Here is a 24798-nt window from a genome sequence, read left to right on the forward strand (position 1 = left end):
TATGAGCTTTAAAGATGGGAGACCAGAAGGGGTGGAGTCAATTGCTCCCACTAGGCATCTTCTTGGTTCTACAGAGTTAAGGAAAGAGGAGAAGGTTAGCACGAGCGCCCTTTCGAGCCGGGCTGGTAGTACTGGCTTTAGATGAGCCCAGTGACAATATATGCAGTGGATTCAGAAAGGATTTAGACCCCTTCACTTTTTTCACATTTTATGATGTTGCGGCCTTGTTCTAAGATCATTTACATTATTTTTTCTTCATGTCATGTAACACCCAATATCTCAGAAAAACAAAGCAGAAACAGGATTTTAGAGAGAGAGAGAGAGAGAGAAAGAAAGAGGTTAGGAGCACGCATTGCCACACCCACCACATGACAAACCAACTCAGGGTCCCAGATTAGGACCCGAGTGCAGCCATACGATGGGTGACACCTCAGCACCACACTAGTTCAGATGGAATGAAACCAGTGTGAAGTTTTTTTATGGTGGCTGGAGTACCAATTCTGCCACCAACTCCCAGGTTTTTCCCTGCAGGTTGAAGGACCTACATGCAGGGTTGGATGCAGATTAACATCATACCCAGGTTAAGGGCCTTGCTCAAGGGCCCAACGAAGTAGAGTCACTTTTGGCATTCACAGGATTTGAACCGATAACCTTCCAATTGCCAGTGCAGATCCCTCACCTCAGAGCCACCACTCCTCACCGATTTTAGAAATGCAAATTTATTGAAAATAAAAAAACTGAAATATCATATTGACACAAGTATTCAAATCCTTTGCCACGATACTTGAAATTTTTCTCATGATTAAGATTTTTTTTTTTTTTTTACAAATAAAATCACAGAATTTTATTTCATTCTTTTTATTGGGTCATTTTACACAAATTTACTTAACTCTTCAAGAAACCAAATGCAGAATCTGCTTATGTCTCCTTTTCATCTGCGGGTGCATCTCCTCCCTTGGTATATCTAGTATAGATAACCTGCGCCCTGTGTTTTGAGACCAGCTTGATCATACCTCTGTTGAGCAGTTCCAGAAGTGCAGCTCTGGCTAGAGACCCTCTGATCTCCAGTCTTTCTGAAACCACAGCAGATGTGATAATTTTGTAGTTGGGAACTTCCTTGTAGAGTTTATCATAGGTTGCTTTGTCAAAGAGGACCAAGTTATTCAACTTATCTCTCACCTTCCCCTTGGACCACATCTTCTTTTTGGCTTTGCCTCCGGACTTGTTTACTGGGTCCATGTCCTTCTTGGCAGCCTTGCCAGAGTCTCTCTTCTTCTTATCAACTTTGGGAAGTATTTTCCTACAGTTTCAAGATGTCGGACAGAAAAGCATCATTGAGATGTTTCTATGCCTTATTTGGAGTCCACCTGTGCTCAATTGCATGTATTAGTCATTATAAGGATAAACACATACCTGTCCCTGAAGGGTCCCACAACGTGTTTCAGAGCAAAAACAAGCTATGGTGTCGAAGGAATTACCTGCAGAGTTTAGAGTTGCAGAGTACAGATTAGAAAATTCCCAAGAGCACCGTGGCCTCTATAATTATTAAATGGAAGTAGTTTGGAACAATCACGACTCTACCTAAAGCTACCTGGCTGTTCAAACCCATGCAAGCATGGGAAAAGGGCCTTGGATAGAGAGGTGACTAAGAACCTAATGGTCACTCTGGCTGAGCTCCAGAGAACCTTTGTGATAACAGGATGGACCTCCAGAAGAACAACCATCATTGCAACTCTCCACCAAATTTGATATTTATGATAGAATGGCCAGCAGGATGTCTCCTGTCAGTAAATGACACATGGAAGCCCACATGGAGTTTACAAAAAGGCATCAATAGGACTCTTCTCAGACTGAGAAACAAGAGTCTCTGGTCTGATGAAACCAAGATCTGGGTTCTGTCTGGCAGAAACCAGGCACTGCTCATTATCTATACCAGGGGTCGCCAATTCCAGTAATGGAGAACCACCGTGGCTGCAGGTTTTCATTCTAACCCTTTTCTTAATAAGTGACCCATTTTTGCTGCTAATTAACTTCTTTTGAACTAATTTTAATTGACTTGCTCTTCAAGACTCAGGTCCCTTCATTGTTTCTTTTTCCTTAATTGGCAGCCAAACAATAATGAGATACAAAATGAGCCAAGACAACTGGTGTCCATCATACAATATCTGAAAATAAAGAAAGATGAAGGTGTCGGGAATGCTGATCTGTTCTCATCCATAAAACATTTTAACAGAGCTCTTAGAAAAGAGAAAATCAACAATTTCGTAAATGTCTGCTAATGCACAATGAGAGCAGCAACAAGCGACAGAATTAAAGAACGACTTTAATTAATGATAAGAATAGGCTCCTAATTAAGCAACTGATTGGAGTGAAATTGGTTGGAGTTTGAGGCCCTGGCTTAGTTGGTCTTCTGTTGGCTCACTCACTTCACATTACATTTCACTTTGGGTGCCATTTAAGGAAAGAAATGAAGCAATTTAGAGGAACGATGAAGAAATTCAGGGGAACAAATCTTAAAAGAGTAGTCAATTAAAATGAGTTCACAAGAAGTTAATTAGCAACACAAATAGGGCACTCATTAAAATGGGTCAGAATGAAAACCTGCAGCCATGGTGGTCCTCCAGGACTGGAGTTGACAACCCCTGATCTATACAATACCCAACAGTGAAGCATGGTGGTAGCAGCATCATCCATCCATCCATTATCCAACCTTCTATATCCTAACTACAGGGTCACGGGGGTCTGCTGGAGCCAATCCCAGCCAGCACAGGATGCAAGGCATGAAACAAACCCCAGGCAGGGCGCCAGGGTGCGCACACACACCAAGCACAATTTAGAATCGCCAATGCACCTAACCTGTATGTCCTAACCTGCATGTCTTTGGACTGTGGGAGGAAACTGGAGCACCCAGAGGAAACCCACGCAGACACAGGGAGAACATGCAAACTCCACACAGGGAGGACCCAGGAAGCGAACCCAGGTCTCCTAACTGCAAGGCAGCAGCGCTACCCACTGCGCCACCATGCCACCCTGGCAGAATCATGTTCTGGGATTGGTGCAGGGACTAGAAGTCTTAAAACAGTTGAGAGAAAGCTACACAAAGCAAAGTACAGAGGTATCCTTAGTGAACAGTATCTCTGAAGGACTCTGGACCTCAAACTGGGCTGAAGGTTCATCTGTCAACAGGACAATGACTCAAACAATGACACAAACCAAAGACAACACAGCAGTGATTTAGTGACAACTCTGGGGATGTCTTTGAGGGGGTCCAGCCAGAGCCTTGACTTCAACTTAATTGAACATTTCTGGAGAGTCCAGAAAATAGCTGTCCACTGACTGTCTAAATCCAACATGACTGAGTATGAGAGGATCTGCTGAGAAGAATGGTAGAAAATCCCCAAATCCATGTGAATGAAAAACGTGTCATACCTAAGAAAACTTTAGGCTGTAATAACTGTCAAAGCTGCTTTAAGTGCTAAGTGAATGTTTTTTTAATATGCAAACATTTCTAAAATCCTGTTTTTGCTGTGGAAATGAGTGTTGCTTGATGTGCTTAAAATGGTTTTAGCTTAGGGTTGCAACATGGTAAAATATGAAAAAGTGAACGGATCTGAATACTTCGGAATCCACTGTATATACTGTATACATTACATGCATTGATTATGATGGGGACAGAAGGGAAGAACGTTTGCACAGGACATGAGAAGAATTTAAAGAACTACTCAGGAACCACTGGGGGCTGCAGGCTGTATAATGAGAAGAAATTCTGTTGGGGCATCAGATCAAAACAAGAATACCAGACCACCCCAATCTCCTTGAGGACAAGTGAGACCCTCAGATGAGGCTCTTCATGTACCTTTGGATGGTTCATAGGTCCCCACACATCATGTGTACCCGACACATTGAATAAAGTGTCTGACCCACTGAAATAAATAAACTAATAAATGAGGCACGTAGGTGAGCATCCCGCCAAGTTAGTAAGGTGCTAATGTGAAATTTGGCCAAGCTCATTAAGGCAGCTAAAACGGTGTTTTCAATCTCTTTATTTAATATTATAATGTTCCTCCCTTTGATTATCCCTATTATACTTATATTATTAAATTGTTTATGAAATATTTTGATCTCTTTTGAGACATTTCATTACAAGCAGCAGAAGACACAATATTTCAACGGATAATAAATGTTTCTAGTATAACAAACTAAAGCAAGCAAAGATCTTTTAAGCATTTCATGCAGTAAAAGCAAATGTACTTAAGACATCTATTCTAAATTAAGCCAGAAACTGTCAACACTTTAAACATGGCACTATACTTTCATAAAAAATACTCATTCCAAAAAAAGGCTGATTTTTCTTTTTTTTTAATAAGACTTCCAAATTAGGGGATCATTCTGCCAAATAAAACATGAAAGAAAGCAACTAACAGCATTAGTGTGGCCCTAGATGATGTCTCGCCATCTGTACATGGCACATCTGCTTTGGGCTGCAAAACTGCTGTAGAATTCCCCTCACCATGAAGAGTGTTGCCTTAATGTTTTGCGTGATGGCCAGGCATATGCTTGGTACTCAGAGGCGCTGAATGAAGAATTAAATATCTTAAAGAAGGATAGGACTGATTATTTGGTTAATTGATTGATTCATCACTTCACCTGAATTTATATTAATCCTTACAATTATTGAGCAGGAGATCTGCACTTTGTGGCCATCATAAATGAAAGTTTGCTTAGTCTCACTGTCTCCATGGCCAGCTCTAGCTTTATTTGCTGCCCTACTTAATGATGAAAACGTGGCGCACCAAACTGCAGAGTTCTGAAGGCAATTGCTTTACACTTATTGCATGTAAGAACTGCCCCCTTTGTGTTTTGAGTGTGAAGTTACACAGATAATTTTTCAAAAAGCTGAGAAGAGAGATCCTCTTTGGACATTCGAGCACGATTGAGGAGCATGTTGGGGGGTGTGGGAGGTTGCGATGGAATCAACTTTTTTTTAGCAACTTTTATGATGGCTGACAAAATGCCGGCCCCTCAGAAACCTTGCTGCCGCTTTGTTTGCCTATATGGTACAGCCAACACTGACTGTATCAGTATGCTTGCAAATAGCAAGTTTCAAAGTGATGCTACATCTGAACCTAGAATTCACCTCGTACAGTAGCAAACGGCACTGTATGTTGCTCCTCAATTTCCTGTAACTCCAGGTAAACTTCTCTTATGTTTAAAGGTTTAATGGAGAGAGATGGGTAAATATTCTCATGGGGTTAAAAAACTAATAGATCACCTTCACCCTCACTAAATAGCAATGGAAATATGAAAGATATTGTATAAGTAAACAGTATGGAGTAATTTGGCTCTTGTATGTAACCCACAAGCAGCTCAATGTAGATTCTTTAGCTGTGGATATGTTTGGTAATGGAGATTCAAACATGGGGACAGATTGTGAGGTTTCCTAAAAGTGTCTTACAAAACAGGTCAGGACTGTCACCGGTCTATCCAAAAGGCTATATTGAGCCCCCAATAACTACCTGCAGGCTCAGCCATACACTGGTCCAAAAATGAGTAGCTGGCTTTAAAACTTCAAAATACAATAACACTCTCAAAATCTGGAATAATGCCCGAGAAGAGTGAGGATAATCATAAACCTCTGGTTTTTTGCGACAACTTGAACAAAGTGTCTTCATAAACGAGGAATTTATTCGAAAAAAAAAAAACTTGAAAATTGCTCCAGGGGAGCTGTATAATGGCTAACCCTGCACTCTGAACCCCAAAGGTCACATGAAAAGACAATTTCCCTCAGGATTAATACGGCGTACAAAATACCAAAAAATAACTAAAATGTAACAATGGAAAGCAAAACAGATTTTTTGCCTATTGGTTCTCCTAAGCATACAAATTCCAATATATATTAAAAACTCAAAAATCCAACTACAAATGGGGAAAAAAATTCCAGATCAAATGCAAGCAGTACTTTCAATTTGATATTCCAATAAACTTAATGACAACAGGAGAGAAATCGTCTCATCAGCCAGAATAGAAAAGTGGACGGTGGTTCCCCAGGTGTGATGTCATGGTAGCATCTTAGAAGGTTCCACCCACAGAACACAAGCAACATGTATAAGTTTAAAGATACATAAATACCAAATAATAAACACCGATAACAGAATTTACTTAAAATCTTAAAATAGTAATAATACAAAATTAGCCACAAAACAATAAAAGAGCAAATACACATAAGCCAGGGAATAAACTCTGGCCGAAACAGAAGAGGATACTTCTTTATAAACTATAAACACAATCCTGACATGCCTACACAGTCTGTATCATTACATGTGCGGGATGGGATGGCCATGTCTGTGCTCTCTTTTATTAAAGACTTACACATACAGTATGCAATGCTTGTCAGTTGTAGCCGCCGAAGTATAAGGCAAGATCAAGCACGGGTAAAACGCATGCTGAAAGAAATCTTTCAGTCCAAAAGTTTGTTTTAAAAATATTTAGTGAAAGTTAAAAGCAAATAATCCACACAAGAATAAAGAAAAAAGTAGTTCCACACATAAATTAAAAGGTAAAAAAAGGACTTCGCTTTTCTTGAGAAACTTTAGTTATTTCTGTACTTAAAAATTCTTTACTCAAACATTCTTAACTTCTTCTATACTTAAAGATTCTTAGTTTCTTCTTCTGTACGCTTTAAATGTACAGCTCAACACTTAAATAAGTGCTGTTTTACCAGTTACTTCTCACACTCAGTAGGCCCGTAGGCCTGTTGGCAAGTAGGCATGTGCAAAGGCACGGTTTAAAACCATATGCCTTCTACACCTTACACATGGCAAGGCTGGTCACTAACTGAAGAATATTAGAGCTATTAGAAATGTCAAGAATATACCAATACAATTCTACTTATGGGGGTTTTAGGAACCTCCCATAGATTATGCTTTGTCATCTAGTAAAATATCTATGAATCTTCTATAACTAGGAAAATGGCTCTTACACATCCGGCCCCTAATTGTTTATGCTGGGACAGAAATAAATTACTTTAACATTACTTACCTAGAGCCTTCACTACTTTACTGAACTTAAACCAAACTTAAGACACTTAAAACTTAGATTCTACTATAAAAACACAATTAACTTTAAGCATGCAAAAAGAAAAATTAATCATTTAGATAGATAGATAGATAGATAGATAGATAGATAGATAGATAGATAGATAGATAGATAGATAGATAGATAGATAGATAGATAGATAGATAGATAGATAGATAGATAGATAGATACTTTATTAATCCCAAGGGGAAATTCACATTTCAATCATTTGCTGCTTCCTGGAGAAAGTACAGTTTGTTCACAGGTCTGTCCAGTGTGCTGGTCTTGATCTGCACACAAACTCTTCTTTTGCATCTGGCTTTGTCTTGATGACTTGACCCTTTACCCAGGTGTTACAGGGTGTAGCATCTTGTAATTATGCCCACAATGTCCAATTTCTTTATGAACTTGTTGCATAATGAGAGTAGCAATACGTGAATTCTTCTGAATAACTGCATGGTGTTTTGCCTTTCCTGGCATAGCTGATTTGCTGAGTCTTCCTCTAACTCTCAATATTCCTTCTTGCAGGACTGGGTCTAGTTTGTTGATTTTATTACCTTTCTTTATACACTGGGTTTTACGTAAGGCTTTAACTTCCTCTGGGTAAGCTTGTAATTGACTGAGGCGAGTAAGTTCATCTTCTGCTTTAGACAAGTCACTTAGAGACAGCAGCTTCAGCCTCATTGTTGATTTGTATTCCTTCACATGTTCTGTGATTAGTGTCTTTTGTCTTTCTGGGCTGTGTCCAGCTTGATTGATTGTATATTGAATTGCCTTTCTCTCTTCTTTCAAATGCAGTAGCATTTCTTTGAACCTTAGGAACCAAACTATTGCTTTCTTTAAATTGTACCATTTTGAGTCTCCACAAGTCTTTTAACTGGTTCAACTTTCTCTTCTACACTCGCAAAATTTACTACAAACCTTTTGATTTCCAGATCGTCGTTAGTAGACACGTCCACTTCATCTGGTCTCTTAGGCCATTCGTGCTCTGGTTGTAGCAGGAAGTTTGGGCTTTGTATCCAAGTCTTACTTTTGATGAAGCTTTCTATTGTCGATCCTCTTGATGCCTGATCTGCAGGATTTTGTACTGATGCAGCAGACCTCCATTGCGAGGGTTGTGTGTGCTCTCTTATCACTGAAATTCTATTGGCAACAAAAGTTTTGTAGCGTGCACTTTCATTTGCAATATACCTTAGTACAGTGGTGCCGTCATTCCAAAAGATTGACTCTTGCAGGGGAATCTGTAGTTCTTGTTTTAACATTTTCTCCATTTTGACTGCTACAACTGCTGCTGTTAGTTCTAACCTTGGTATTGCGACAGGTTTTTTTAGTGGTGCCACTCATGAGTTCCCCATTATAAATGAACAATGTCTCTTAATTTATTGATTAGTCAGAAGGAGGTAGAAAACAGTGCCATACCCGTTTTCTGAAGCATCTCCAAAATGATGCATTTGTGCAGATATTATTTGACCAAACCCAGGCGGTTTAATTCACCTGTTTACATTGTAATCCACAAGTAGCTGTAAATCGTCCACCCATTTTTCCATTGCCAGACATACTTAACCTCCACTTCTTGATCTCTTTACACAGTTCTCTTGGAATAGGCTTGGCAGGCAGTATGACTGGTGCTAAAAATCCAAGTGGGTCGTATATTGAACTGTCCACTAACAGAATACCACGTCTTTTAGCAGGGTTATCTTGCAGCTTTACCTGAAACTTGAAACTGTCAGTCTGAACCATTGAACACCTAAGGCTCTTTCAACTGGTAATAAATCATGGCTTAAGTCTAAGTCATTTTGATCTATTGCCCTGTCTTCTTCAGGAATGGACAACAAGACTGCTCTGCTATTACTTATCCATTTTGTAAGATAAAATCCTCCCTTTAAGCACAGGGCTTGAAGATCTTTGGCCAATTTTATGGCTTGTTCTTCAGTAGTAACTGACTTTAAACAGTCCTCAACATAGAAGTTGTGCAGCACAGTGTTAACTGCTTCCTCTGGAGTTGTACCTCTTGCATCTTCTGCTGTTCTTCATAAAGCATAAGAGGCACAAATGGGTGATGAATTAGCACCAAAAAGAAGCACTGTCATTTTGTATTCCTTTAGTCCATTGTTTAGATTACCTTCAGGCCACCATAGGAAATGAAGAAGATCTGTGTCTTCATCTGGAACTTTCACTTGATAAAACATTGATTTCATATCTGCCATGAGAGCAATTGGCTCCTCTCTGAATCTTGTAAAAACTCCAATGAGTGTATTAGTTAATTCAGGTCCTTTCTGCAACTGTTCGTTTAGAGAAAAGCCTTGATAAGTGGCTGTACAGTCAAAAGACACTCTGATTTTATTTGTATTTGGATGATACACTCCGTGATGAGGTATGTACCACACACTCTCTTTTTCAAGGGTCTCCTGTTCAGTGGGTACCTTGATGGCATATCCTTTGTCTAAAATGTCTTTCATTGAAATTTTGTAATCCCCATGGAATGTTGGATACTTTGTAAGTTTACTTTTAAGTCCAATAGCACATTGTTCTAGCAGCACAATGATTGTTTGGCACTTTAAGTGTCTAATCTTTAAAAGGCAGATTAATGTGACAGTGTCCATCTGAAGCCATGCTCATGAATTTAATGCCCTCGTGTGACATTTCCTCTTTTTCCTCACAGCTGCATTCTGGAAAGTCTGTATTGTATTGCTCGAGTAACATTTGTTCTATTTCCATTATTGTCACATGATTGACCGAGTAACTTTGCAGTCTTTCTTTGTCTGAGCCCTTTATCAATCCATTAACAATCCAACCATGGAATGTTTTCACAGCATAAAGTCTTTCATCTTCACTATGTGCGATTTGCCATGGCTCCATGACTTTACAGGCATTTGTACCTAATAACAATTATATTAATAATAGAATTGTAATTACAATATTATTGCTTTGGTCAGCATTTATCTGAGATAGATGCATATCTTTTCTTGACATCTTCTTGCATAGGGATGCTCTCCCTTTTTACTGGTACAGAGTTCACTGTGTACACTTCTGGTGGAACAAAAATGTATTTTCCTCTATCCCACAGACTTGTAATTCCATTAAGACTGTACACTTCACTAATTTCTGTCTATTTACTTTGTCTCTTTCTACAGTGCTGATGTAGATGTGAGACTTTCTTCCAGAAAGATTTAACTGCTCTTGCAAACTTTCTGTGTAAAATGTAGCTGAGCTGCCAGAGTCTTTTAGAGCATATGTTTCTACACATTTGTCACTCGTTTCAGACTTAACTTCAACTGGAGTCACAGCTAAGACACTCTCTTTATCAATACGAGTCTCTTGTGGTTCCACAGAAATATGGGCAGAAGAAATATTCTTCTCTTCCGACTTAGTGTTCTCCTTTTTAGGAGTTGGGGCTTTATCATCGGTGCCTTTTTCCTTATTCATATATGCAGAATTAATGTATGTAAATGAGAGCATATTTGGCATTTAATTTTTTCTTCAGTCTTTACTGAGATGTTCTTGTTTAAGGCACTTAAACCATAAGCCCTTAGATTTTAAAAAGTCAATTTTACTTTCATAAGTTAGTTTCTGAATTGCACTGCATTCGTTAAGATCGGGATTTTCATTGTGAAAAAAGACAGTGCTTACCGCTTGTACGTCCAGTCATCTCCACCTTTGTAATTGAGGTCTCAGTATCCCTTTTTTTGTCAGCAGCAGAAAAGTTTGTAGCGAAACTGCTTTCTCTCAGGATGCCTTTCAAAGGATACATCTCTTGATCAGTCTTGTCCTTTTCCTTCTAGAAGGTATGGCTTTGTGAAGCTGAGCTGTACGCAGGATCCAAAGCGGATGTTGAAAGGACAATAGATGGGCACAAATACCACACAATATTACAGGAGAACTTGTTCCAGTCTGCTATGAATTTAAAGCTCGGGAGAAGATTCATCTTTCAAGATGACAATGACCCTAAGCATTAGGCCAAAGTGACACTGGGATGGCTCAAAAACAGACATGTGAATGTTTTGGAATGGCCATGTCAAAACCCTGATCTTAACCCTATTGAGGATCTGGGGCACTGTTTGAATACTGCTGTTCAGAGACACCATCCCACCCACATAGAGGGTACCTAGAAATCATGCCAAGAAGAATAGGGAAGAATCGCTCCTGAGCAATGTGCAGAACTGGGGTATATTTACATACCCCAAAAGAATGAAGGCTGTTACTGCAGCAAAAAGGTTTGTGACAAAGTATGAATATGTTGGGCTTGAATACTTAGGTAAACAATCACTTTGGAGTTTTTCTTTAGTTACATATCTACAGAAAAGTGTTTATTTGGAGTTTGATAACGTTTTGTTACAGCACAAGAGTTTACGTTAAAAATACCAAATGTATAAATATGTGGACAAATCTTTTGTCATGCAGAAAATTACAATGACTTTTAAACGGATTGAATACTTTTGCACGTCAGTGTATGTTTGTGAAAGGGCTCGGTGGTAATTATTTTTATCAGTATTTTCCCCTAATTCTGAAATGATCACTGGGCTGAAGTTAGGTACGCATTCGGCTGGCATTTTATTCACTCCTAGCTGCGTCCAGTATAAGCTTGCAGTCAGCTACATAGTCACACAGCTTTTGTAAACCAGCTTCTTATTCTATTATAACAGCAATGTAAAATATTCTGAAGCGTACACATTAATCAGCATCATTACAAACTGAACCATTACTTGAAAAAATAAATATTCCACACTTTGGTCAAAAATGTTAAACAAAAGAGCGACCCTACAAAGACAAAAGGCAGAAGGCGGCATGGCTCTACCTAACTTCCAGTTTTATTACTGGGCGGCAAATATACAGTCGATAAGAACCTGGACACAAATAGAAGAACATATACAGGCATGGACCGCAATAGAAGTAAAATCCTGCAGTACTTCTTTGTATTTCTTGCTCTGTGTTCCATTAAACACACGTTATCGGTAATGTACAAATAACCCAATTGTGCTCCACTCACTTAGATTCTGGAACCAATGTAGAAAGCATTTTAAGACGGAGAAGCTTCTATCTGTGGCACCTCTGCAAGAGAACCACCTCTTTCTACCTTCACAAACATATGCAGTTTTTAATATCTGGAAAAAAATTGGAATTAACTTGCTTAGAGATCTTTATATAGACAACGTCTTTGCATCCTATGAACAATTACATTCCAAATTTAACATTCCAGCTACACATTTCTTTCACTATCTTCAAATCAGGAACTTTGTTAAACAGAACCTTCCAGATTTTCCTCATCTTGCACCCTCATCCACGCTGGAAAAAATATTGCTCAATTTTGAGGAATTAGACTCCATCTCTACAATATATAAAATCATTTTACAATCCCTTCCTTTCAAAGATCCAAGAGGACACTGGGAAAATGACCTCTCAATTAATATATCAGAAAAGGAGTGGAAAGTAGCAATGCAGAGAATTCACTCAAGCTCCATATGCGCAAAACATACAATTATACAACTCAAAATTATATATCGAGCACATCTGTCTCGACTAAAACTCTCCAAAATGTTTCCAGGACATGATCCAACCTGCGAACGTTGCAACCAAGCCCCAGCCTCACTGGGTCACATGTTCTGGGCCTGCACCAAATTAACATTATTCTGGACAAATATTTTTAATTACCTCTCAGACAGCCTTGGACTCACAATCCCTCCTAACCCATTAACAGCTGTGTTTGGGGTTCTTCCAGAGGGGCTTAAAGTGGAGAAAGACAAACAAATTGTGATTGCATTCACTACACTCTTGGCATGCAGACTTATTCTGCTAAACTGGAAGAACCCAAACTCTCCTCTTTTAAGTCAGTGGGAAACTGATGTGTTATACTATTTAAAATTGGAAAAAATCAAATACTCAGTTAGAGGATCTGTACAGACTTTTTTCAAAATATGGCAGGATCTAATCAGTAATATTTTAAAATAAGTTTATATAGCACAGAGAATTTATTAATTTAGGTATGTTTACAAGCCTTAAATTTTACACCGTTTGGCTTGCTCTCTCTCTCAGGGGTGGGGATTGATCTGTTCTTAACATAATTCTTTTTTTTGTAAAAACTTGATTGCTATGTATCGATTGTAATAAAATTAATAAATAAATTAAAAAATAAATAAATAAATAATAAAAAAAAAATGTTAAACTCTAATTTAACAAAGGAATCTGTCCTGGGCAAGTTTATATATGCCAATGTCACAAAACTATGAAAATTAAGGTGTTCCAACGTGATTTAACACTTTACAGTGCCCATTAAATATCACAGTAAATCCCATTTATCTGATATTGGAGTGGGAATACTTTGTCAGTTTCACCCTGGGACTCGCACTGGGTAGAGCGAAACTCCGCTGTATCTTAAAAAACGCATCTGCCTTGTCACAAAACTGTGAAAGGTAAGGTGGCTTAATATGATGCAACTGACTCATGCAGCTCCTAATTGTTAAATGTTTAGCTTTTCAAATAATTGACACATTTAGTCAATTAATATACACGTTATATTTGTGGTTAGGGCTTTGCACTTTCAACTCCTTTGTTCGTGGGTTCAAGTCCTGAGACTGACACTGTGTGACCCTAAGCAAGTCACTTCACTTGTCTGTGAGGCACGGGGTCGCCGGGCATAATAAATCTAACTAGTAGTAAGTAAATGTTATGTTGCATAAAGACGTCAATCGTAAATGTTGAATATTTTGCCTTTAGAATATGAAACTGGTTTGCAACTGCTGTATGAAAAAGTACAGCTGTGGGTTGCAAGCAAGCTTGTAGATAGGAGCGAATAAGAAGACGGCCGAATACGTACCTAACTTCAGCCTTGTGTTGATTACAGACTCAAGGGTAGATTCTATTAAATAGTAATAATTACCGCCAAGTCGTTTCGCAAATGTATTGTGTGGAAAAAATGTATGGTGCCATTTAAACGCAGATGCATCTCCTAGACACTTCTCTTTACACTCCATGTTTCTGACGGCCCTTGAGTTCCTGTTTCTTGCCCCACCCATTTTCACTGAAGATCACGTGAACAACAAATATAGTTCGCCCACAGAACCGATATAGTTCATACACAGTTGCGATGGGGTGCACACACATGACCAATATGTTTCATACGCGAAACCGATATAGTACACACATACAACCAAATGAGTTCAAGCGCAAAATCGACAGGTTACCTATATGAAACCAGTATAAGATGTGCATGAAACCAATATAGCGCATACGCAAATCCATCGTTAGACTGGCATAGAAAGCAAACCGATATAGTTCATACACAAACCGATAACATGCAAGCATAAACCAATGCAATTCACTCACAAACCAATAACAAAATGTACTGGAACCACTGATACACACGCAAATCAATATAGTTCATATGCAAACCAGTGCTATACACGTACAAACGAATATAGTTCACGCACAAACCGATAATATACGGACACAAACCAATATAGTTCATATGAATGAAACTGGTATTGTTCAAACGCAAACCAATTAAGTATGCACACAAACCGATAGTAAATATCCAGAAACCAATAGTGTTCACACGTAAACCAATAGATTACACACAGAAAAATGATTTATGGCCTGTTTGGCCCCTCATAGGGTTTTAGGGCTTCATTTTGCTGATCATAAAGCGGTTGCTGAGGATTGATTTTGCTTTCTTTGTTATGTGGAAAGTTACAAATGCTTGCAACTTGTGGCTTTTCATTTCTCACATCTGATTTCTGAGGAACGTTATGGGGATTTGGTTTACTTGGACTGCAATTGCGTCTTTTAAGAGCTCTCAATTTTGCTTTGGATTCTGCTATAGCTGCTTCCAAAGCCAGTTGACCTCTTTTAGCTTTCCACTGTGCTTCCTCAGCGTTCCATTTGGCATTCAGCTGTGCTGCTTCCATATCTTTGTTTCTCTGCTTTATCCAACAGTACAGCATGTGCTGCCTCTTGAGATCTGAGGGCACTAACTGAAGTAGCCGCTGAACTTGCGCAACTTTTAATTTTTGTGTAAGGTTTGGGAGTCTTTGACTGAAGTAGCCGCTGTACTTGTACGAGTTTTTGCAGAAACTGCAGGAGAAATGTCATCTTTCGTTCAGTAATCCCTGAATTGGTTAGCAGAAAGGTCAGGTTGCTGGTTGAGGCTTTTATTGTGACATACTTCTAAAACCTAATCCATTGCATCTACCGAAAATGTATTAAAAGTTTTCATTTTAGCATCAAAATCCTTTTGTAACATTTCCCCGTGTATCTTCGTTGCTCTGGATGGATTAAAGTTTGTTACATAACCTTTTATATTCCATTCTCAGATTGAAGAACTGATTCTTGATAATTATTTTTCCATTTTTCCAGTTAAATTAATTTTGTTGTAAATCCATTATGATCAGACGATATAATTGTTTGCATTTGTAATCCATCACTGACCGAAGATTAGTTGTCACTGAATTGAATGGCTTTCTGTCATCATGGAGATGGTCCTTTGTGATGTCATATTCAACGCGACTTTCACTAGGCATTTGATATTTCTTCTGGCTTCCGGATTCAGATGCCATGACGATCCCACAAGGCACTTAAGCTCCTTTAATTTATATAGTCTCATGAGGAGTACTAGCAATTCTCAAATATGTCCTACTCAGATCAAACACAAAGATTAAAAGTACCTGTTGAGTCCTATTCAGTTGTTCTTTTCTTTCGTCGCAGTCCTGTTTCAGACTTAGAACACGCAGGCTTCTTTCTTTTAATCCAAGGCAATTTTCAACCTTTCAATCTTGGGCAGGTTTTAAACTTTAGTGTAGCCGCCGAAGTATAAGGGAAGATCAAGCATGGGTAAAATAAGTGCCAAAAGAAATCTCTCAGTCCAAAAGTTTGTTTTAAAAATATTTAGTGAAAGTTAAAAGCAAATAATCCACACAAGAAGAAAGAAAAAAGTAGTTACATACGTAGAATAAAAGGCAAAAAAAAAGGAACAATGTATCTTCTCTAGTCTTAGCTTTTCTTGAGAAACTTTGGTTATTTCTGTACTTAAAAGTTCTTTACTCTTCTTCTTTACTCAAAGATTTTTAACTTCTTCTATACTTAGATTCTTAGTTTCTTCTTCTGCACACTTCAAATGTACGGCTCAACACTTAAATAAGTGTTGTTTTATGAGTTACTTCACACACTCAAAAGGCCCGTAGGCCTGTTGGCACATAGGCATGTGCAAAGGCACGGTTTAAAACCATATGCCTTCTACACCTTACACATGGCAAGGCTGGTCACTAACTGAAGAATAATATTTAGTCAGAGCTATTAGAAATGGCAGGAATATACCAATACAATTCTACTTATGGGGGTTTTAGGAACCTCCCATAGATTATGCTTTGTCCATCCATCCATCCATCCTCTTCCGCTTATCCGGGGTCGACTCGCGGGGGCAGTAGCTTAAGCAGGGAGGCCCAGACTTCCCTCTCCCCGGCCACTTCTTCCAGCTCTTCTGGGGAAATCCCGAGGCATTCCCAGGCCAGCCGGGAGACATAGTCCCTCCAGCATGTCTTGGGTCTTCCCCGGGGCCTCCTCCCGGTTGGACGTGCCCGGAACACTTCACCAAGGAGGCGTCCAGGAGGCATCCTGATCAGATGCCCGAGCCACCTCATCTGACTCCTCTCGATGCGGAGGAGCAGCGGCTCTACTCTGAGCCCCTCCCGGATGACTGAGCTCCTCACCTTATCTTTAAGGGAAAGCCCAGACACCCTGCGGAGGAAACTCATTTCAGCCGCTTGTATTCGCAATCTCGTTCTTTCGGTCACTACCCGTAGGTCATGACCATAGGTGAGGGTAGGAACGTAGATTGACTGGTAAATTGAGAGCTTTGCCTTACGGCTCAGCTCTTTTTTCACCATGACAGACCGATGAAGAGCCCGCATCATGCTGCACCGATCCGCCTGTCGATCTCATGGTCCATTCTTCCCTCACTCGTGAACAAGACCCCGAGATACTTGAACTCCTCCACTTGGGGCAGGATCTCTCCCCCAACCCTAAGAGGGCACTCCACCCTTTTCCGGCTGAGGACCATGGTCTTGGATTTGGAGGTGCTGATTCTCATCCCAGCCACTTCACACACAGCTGCGAACCGATCCAGAGAGAGCTGAAGATCACGGCCTGATGAAGCAAACAGGACAACATCATCTGCAAAAAGCAGTGACTCAATCCTGAGTGTCATTTAGTAAAATATCTAAGAATCCTATACAACTAGGAAAATGGCTCTTACATCAGTCTTTGGAGTTTAATCTATTACATGTACATAAATATAGCGCTTACTCTTATGCAAATAAGGGCTTATTAGAACTCTTGTCCAAATAAAAGTGCTCATGTGCATTTTATGAGAAGACACCTGGGCTGATTTAGGCAAATGAAACTTTTTTTTCAGAAGGGATCAAGTAGGAGATTCTGTACTACTGTGCATCCTGCCTGGAGTGTTATTTGCTCCAGATCCCTTCCCTTTCCATTTAATCGATGTCCCATTTGAGCACACAGCAATACACATAGTGGGTCAGAGGAGCCATCCACAACCCAATGTCCAGCAACTACCTTTCTTTGGGTAGCCAATTCTAAGCCCAATCCCCTAGGATGTGATAAGGGTGTTTGTGTGAGTCCATATCCCCAAAGAAATTCTGAAAGATCAGAGAAATGATCAGACATGTTCGGACAGATGACCAAATTCCTACATGTCAGGCAAATCAAAGTGTCTGTTTATCACCAACACATGGATGTGTTAGTGAGATGGTTTATATCAGACCCTAAACAGATGGCTTTCAAACTTGGACAGACAGATTTTAGGGATTATGCTCAAGTAACCCCCCTTGCAGTTTTGCACAGATGTCCATGTGGTTTTCACTCTGAGTTGCTATACTGGAGACAATTCACAACAGGTGGTTTGGAGGGGCAACCGGACACTAAGACAAGCATTTTGAACTACGTTGTTTCACTTGCGTGACTGCTTTGAAAAACTACACCCCCTTGTGCATGAGTTCCTAGAAAACTCCCAGTGAATGCACGATTGGCTTTGCAATCATGGCTCCATGTTGTGCAAATTCCGGTGGGACGACTGAGTAATAGTGCTCATATCTACCCATCATTCCAAGTTCCTCACCCATTGATAAAGGCTGTATGAGATTAAAGAAAGTAAGAGAATAATAGATTATGTGGTGAAACAACAAAACTGGAAGCCACCTGAACAACCATAGCATGTGAATCTACTAGAATACTTGAAGGCAAGGGATAAGGGTCATCCAATTTGGCCATTAACCCTTCACTTCATTTTTATGGCTCACCAGGGTTAAATTTTGTAGGCCAGCTTCCCCTAGTCAAAGACGCCAACTAACCAGGGTATACAGATCGGTGATATCATGGATACTAAAGCTAGACGAATCCACCTGTTCTCCCACAATATCCATACCAACTCTGGAATTTTAGGTGGTAATTGACCTGTCAGTCTCTCTGACGCAAAATGTCATCACACATCCATCTACACAGACTAGATCCACTGTGTGGTGTCAGTGTAGTGACTATCTTTGATCGCGGGAAGAATCAGTAGACTGTTATGCTGCTAAAGAAACCTAAAATGTATGATAAAAATGCACAAAACCAAGTAAAAATGTTGTCAGTCTGCTGAAACATTTGGCACAATACTGTAATTATATCTCTAAGCTTAATGTCTTCAATTTATGTTGTTATGCTCTCACTTTGTTGAGTAAATAATCCTCAAAAAACAAATACAGTAGTCTGACAAACAAGACTGTTTTGACAGCAGCATCTCACTTCTATATCTCGAATCAGACCCCAGCATGTGTTGAGGGAGGCCTCAGTATTTTACAAATAAAAAGCAACTCTGAATGACCAGTACAAGTAACACCCACATTTTATATAATAAGGTTTTGTATTTTCTGCATCGCCTAAAATGTATTTGTAATAAATAAATAAATAAAAAAACACCTAAATTAATTCACTTGATTTGGTCTTGTGAATTGTATCCTCACTTTAAATAATTCATGGGAGCGCTTTAAGCTACTTGTAAGACTAATTTGTGTACTTGAATGACTAATTATGTACTGTTAATGAAACATTGCTGGCTGTGTGGCACAGTGTAGGGAGGGTGGGTGCAAAATCTATTTTAATTAAAATTGCTGGCATTTCATTCATGAAAAACCTTTAGTGACTTTTATATTAAAGGCTTTTTTGATATTTGAAGAAGACTCCAACCCTGGAGATTAAGTGATTTTAATCAACTTGGTTCTATTCACAGCCTTATTCAATGTGCCCTGTGTCACTGTAAGCTGCAGTAAAATTAGCAATGCCTATGATAGTTCAACTCCATCCAAGCAAACTTTTCTTAAAATGATGTTATCCTCAGGCATCTGCATACGAAATGGGCATTACAGCCGGAACACGTTTTCTACAGCGTCTCACGTTTATAGATCTCCAGTTCGAGAAGGTAGCTCCTTTGCCACTAGGTTGCATTTCTTAGTCTCCCGATATTTCTATTACTAAGTGAAATATCTTTCCTTGAGTGTGGATACCAAAATCAAATGGAATGATACAGACTAGACTAAAACAATTAGAGGAATAATCAAACTGGATTCAAGGCAAGTAAAACAAGAGCAGCCTAAGGTTAGGACAAGAGTCATGAGGTGACAAGGTGGCAAGTGTCAAAGGTCAATTGTTCCCTGCAAACTTGTAAAAATACACCAACGTTTAGTGATCAATAATGGTACTACATTATTGATGTAAACATCCAAAAATTTCCTAAAGTTAGGATGACAAAAAGGAGCTACATTCATGATGGTTTTATGAGAAAATCCACAAGGATCTGATTCTTGCTCTCTCTCTTTCTCTTGTTTTTATATAAAAACACAGAAGTTCCTGCCTAATGTTAAGTAGTTCCTAAAGAGCAAACAAAAAACACTATTTGGCTGAAAAAAAGGAGAACACTAAACAGATGAGTACAAAATCAAACAAACAATACAAAAGTAAAACAAAAACAGGCTAAGGTTAAGAGAAGAATGGTGAGATGACAAATAGCAGGTGGCGACTGTCAAAACTCAACTATTCTCCAACAAACTTTTAAAATACACCAGCATTTAGTGATCAACAGTAGTACAACGTTATTGAAGTAAACATCCAAACATTTTGTAAAGATAGGATGACGAAAAGGAGCTACATTAATAGTGGTTTTATAAGTAAATTCACTAGGATTTTATTCTTACTCGCACTCGGGTCCCAGTCTGGGTAGTTTGTTGTGTGGTGGGTGCAGCATGGGCCCAACCACCACCACCTCCTCCTCTCTTTTTTTTTCCTGTTTTTATATAAAAACACAGAAGTGCCTGCCTAATATTAAGTAGTTCCTAAAGAGCAAAAAAACACTTGGATGAAAAAAGGAAAACGCTATACAGACGGTAACAAAATTAAACAAACAGGAAGACCCAATGAATATGCTTAAATATTACAAATTGTACTATTATAAAAGTGATGCACGATATATCACAAAACACAAAGTACAGTAAAACCTCAATTATCTATCGGGGAAAGGACTGAGGTTGTGACGGATAAGAGAAAAGACGGATAACAGAACAGCTCCTTTAAAAATGCTGTAGATTACTGTGGATTAGTGAGTAGTCATATTTAATTACAAAACAAAATATATTACTAACAAAATTAATTCATTCATGTAATTTTGTAACAACCAGTGTAATAAGGAAACAACTCAGAGGTACTGTAGTTTTCTACGTTTTACTTGGAGTCTTCTTTCCGTAGCAAACGGTGCCCTGTTTTATACTCCGTTATCTGGGTTACAGAGCACACCTCCAAAACAGTAAAAGAAAGCTTTTCCTACCAATCTGTTTATCTCCCGCCATGTTCTGTCTTTTTCGATACTGCAAACTCTCCTGCTTGTTTTCTCCTGACTCCCTACTCAAAACTTCCTTTTTCTCCTAACTTCTCCTGTCACTCATCTTCTAAGCGGTATGTCTGCCCTTCACAGAACAGAAGGACTTCACCCAGTCCTATCACTTACAGCACTCATTCATTACAGCTGCCTGCATGTCACAATATATTAACAAAACATAATAACGGAATTTAAAAAGAAAATTACAATACAGAAGAAGATTAACATTAATACAGAATAAGATTACTGTCATTGGTTTCCATTTTCAAAACTTTCCAACACATTCAACACGTTTTTCAATGTTGTCGGTTATCACACTTTATATCATTCACTGTTGTTCTTCCTACTCTGTAAATTGAATACTTGAAGAACTTTTGCCATTTTGTAAATATTTATTAATTTCAACTTTGTGACAATTTCAATAACACACCCTTGTATTTATCAGTCATAACAATGTATAGTATAGTAGATTAATAATAAAAGAGAAAAGTTACAAAACACTATTAAAGCTGAAGGTGTGTAACTGGCACTGCGATTTCAAAATGCAGTCTGAGACATGCTGCTGGAGAAGAACACTATGCGCTAGCAGAGGGGAGAGTTGCTCCAATGTGCCTAGCTTTCAGTGTACTGCACGGCAGAAGTGGTACAGTAATAAACAGGCGCTGGGTGTTCGCTTTTCTCTTTTTTTTGGCCCTGATGGTTAACAGAGACTGACAGTTAATCAAGTGACAGATAATCAAGGTTTTAATGTATTAGAATTCAAAAAAAAAAAAAGAAGATATGCAGGCTTTCACAGAAAAAGAGTGCTTTGGTAGTATATGTTTATTCATGTAACAATGTAGTAAATGCCAACTCATATCAACATGTGAAGCATTAATGGTCTACTGGTCATCTCAGATAATTCAAAAAGGGTATTGCCAGCCAAAAAAGATGAAATGAAAAACTAAGGGAAAAAGTACACGGACAGCAAAAAACTACTACGCAACAGAATCACATCGACTAATAATCAAATTGTATTTGTCATATAGAATTACACACACGTATATATGAAGTCAAATGCTTAATTACAAAAGGTCAACAAAATCTAAAAAAAAACACAAAGGGCAAGAAATTCTGGTTTGGATAATAAGACATAGAGCTGCTGGTGTCACTAACAGTCTGGTAAGTGGCAGTAAGATGATCAAACCTGCCCAGTTGTGCCACGGGTTTACATTTAAAGGCAGTGACATTTGCTGGTCCAGCCCAGATTGTTGTCTCCTCAAATGGAATATGTTAATGGAAATCTGTTTGTTCCAGTGTTCCCCTGGTTGGAGTCATCAGTATGTGGGGTGGATGTAAGGTATCTCCCCAGGTAATATCAAGGACAATTTCAGTCAGCATTTCAATGTTTGCATAACATATTTTAGTTAAATTACATATAATGTCCTTGATTTGTTTACACTTAGCCATAAAAATTTACAGTTTGCCTCCTGTCTTTTTCTACTCTGCCTGACTGTATCAGAGGAAACTAAACAAAATAGTGCCTGAAATAAGTTGAAAACATTCCTTCACAGCACACAAATTCCACGGTACCTGAACTCGCTGTGACTCACCATAAATATGAAAGCTTCTCCAACTAATTTAAGAGCACATTCCACATTTATGGTGGAAGGCCAGTTCTGATTCCTTGGCATCTTTAGTTTTTACCTTGCTCTCCGTCTTCACCCTTTCCACCATTTGACAAGGTGCTTCTGAGGTAAGTTGTAAGAGATCTTCTTAGGTGGTGGTGATCGTACTGCAACCAGCAGAGTTTGGGAATATGTAGTATATCCCAATTTACATTCTAAGAGTCTGTTACATTCTCAGGTGTTAGAAATGAAAAGTAGCCTTCAGGACTTTCCAATCCGCTTCACTCATCCTGTGACATCTCTGAAGTTCACAGCTTGCTCAAAATTTAGTTGAGATTGGTCTTGGGTCAATGTCTGAGCTGACAGCAGTATATCTTCAACTTAGGAACTCATTTAAACATTGATAGTAAAATGCCTGCGGTGGGTTGGCACCCTGCCCAGGATTGGTTCCTGCCTTGTGCCCTGTGTTGGCTGGGATTGGCTCCAGCAGACCCCCGTGACCCTGTATTTGGATTCAGCGGGTTAGAAAATGGATGGATGGATAGTAAAATGCCAGAGACCAAATCTTAAGATTGAAAATTAATAAATAAATAAATAAATGGATTAATAATTGTAAAAAAAAAAAAAATCTAATAAGAAAGAAAGAGAGAGAGAGAGAGCTTCTGTAAAAGGCAGCCACATCATTGTGGCATTTCAATTTATTTTTATTTCTTCATGCATATTTTATTTAAATCCTCTATCCCGAGATGCTGTGATATGATGTTAAGACCTGGAGGTATTATATACAACGAAGATACATTGCAACAGGTTCATGACTACATTGTCTACAATGATGGTGAAAAGTATCAGACACTTTGATGTGCCCATGGAAAAAATCTGAAGTCAGGAAGGGCCAGAAGGTGAAAGGCACTAAAGGAAGTAGGCAAAATGTGGTCAATAACACCTGCAAAAAGTCCCCAACAAGTGCTATAAAACCCTAGCCCTAACCACAATAAAGAGATTACTTTTTTTTTTTCCGCAAGCTTTGAATTTAAATATGTGGAGTGCAATGGACAAAGGTGTACCAAGAGCAAAGAACATGGCTGTGGCCATTTAAAGATTGCCACAACATTGTGGCGACAATAACAGTTTATCGTCATTTTACAAGTAATCCAATCATCCACCAAATACTTTAAATATGGAACCAGTGCAGGATACATTCAAGGTAGAGAAGCTCTTATCTGTTGTTCCTATACATGATAATCCCCTTCTTCCATTATCTCAGACCAGCTCATTGTTTAACTTTTGGAAAACACAAGGATTAAGACACTTGCAGATATTTATATCTCTTTATATAGAGTAGACAATTTATGTGCATATTATGAACAATTATGCTCCAAATTTAAGTTTTCAGCTGCACATTTTTTCTATATGCAAATTACAAATTTTTCCTAAAAGAAACCTACCCAACTTTCTACACCCATATCAATCCCAGAGGCAATACTACTGTAGTTAGTCTTGAGAAGACTATAGTAGCATTTAAAAATATATATATAATATGTCAAATAATCTACCCTTCAAAGATCCTAGGGAATGGTGGGAAAGGGACCTTTCATTTGGCATCTCAGAAAAGGAGTGGAAGTCAGCCTTACACAGAATACACCCTAGTTTTGTATGTACCAAGCGTTCCATAATTCAAGCAAATATCTTTCATTGATCTCATGAATCTTATTTCAAATTGTCCAAAATGTCCCTATGGCAAGATCCAGCATCACTAGGCCATATTCTTTGGGAATGCACTAAATTAACGTCATTTTCACTAACAGAGAATATTGACTTGCTTGTATGCTACTCCTCAACTGTTTATTTTATTGTAGTTTATGTAGTAATTGGTATGCTTAGATAGCTGTTCTCTAATTTCATAAAGCTGACTAACAGTTTTGGATGTATGGAATGTAGATGTAATAATCAAAGCCTCAAGAATTAGTGCTTTAGACCTGGGTTGGATTTCTATTACGACTCACTAGTGTTATTGAGCAGCCGGGGTTGTTGCCCTCACTCAAGATCATTTGCTGTTCATTTAGTTTGTGTGGTATTATTTAGATATAATTTTGTATATTATTTTATTCATTTTTTTTTTGTTTTCACATTTTGTTTGGTAATTTTATCATTTTCTTTGTTATTATGTTTCAATGTAATTTTTTTGTGATTTGCCCGACTTCC

At 38.6% G+C, this 24798-nt stretch overlaps 2 protein-coding genes across 5 annotated transcripts in view; both read right to left on the bottom strand.

Moving 5' to 3' along the window:
* The window catches only part of LOC120540355 (kelch domain-containing protein 8B-like), a 472238-nt gene that overhangs the window by 89727 nt on the left and 357713 nt on the right, over window positions 1–24798 (bottom strand). The window lies entirely within an intron of this gene.
* LOC120541082 (40S ribosomal protein S25-like) lies at window positions 876–8814 on the bottom strand. Its single transcript, XM_039772368.1, has 2 exons — window positions 8639–8814; window positions 876–1300 (listed from the first exon to the last, which is right to left on the bottom strand). The coding sequence occupies exons 1-2, from the start codon at window positions 8812–8814 to the stop codon at window positions 919–921; spliced, it is 558 nt and encodes a 185-aa protein (XP_039628302.1). The 3' UTR covers window positions 876–918.

The sequence above is a fragment of the Polypterus senegalus genome, chromosome 12 (genome assembly GCF_016835505.1).
Source record: "Polypterus senegalus isolate Bchr_013 chromosome 12, ASM1683550v1, whole genome shotgun sequence".
Taxonomy (NCBI): Eukaryota; Metazoa; Chordata; class Cladistia; order Polypteriformes; family Polypteridae; genus Polypterus; species Polypterus senegalus.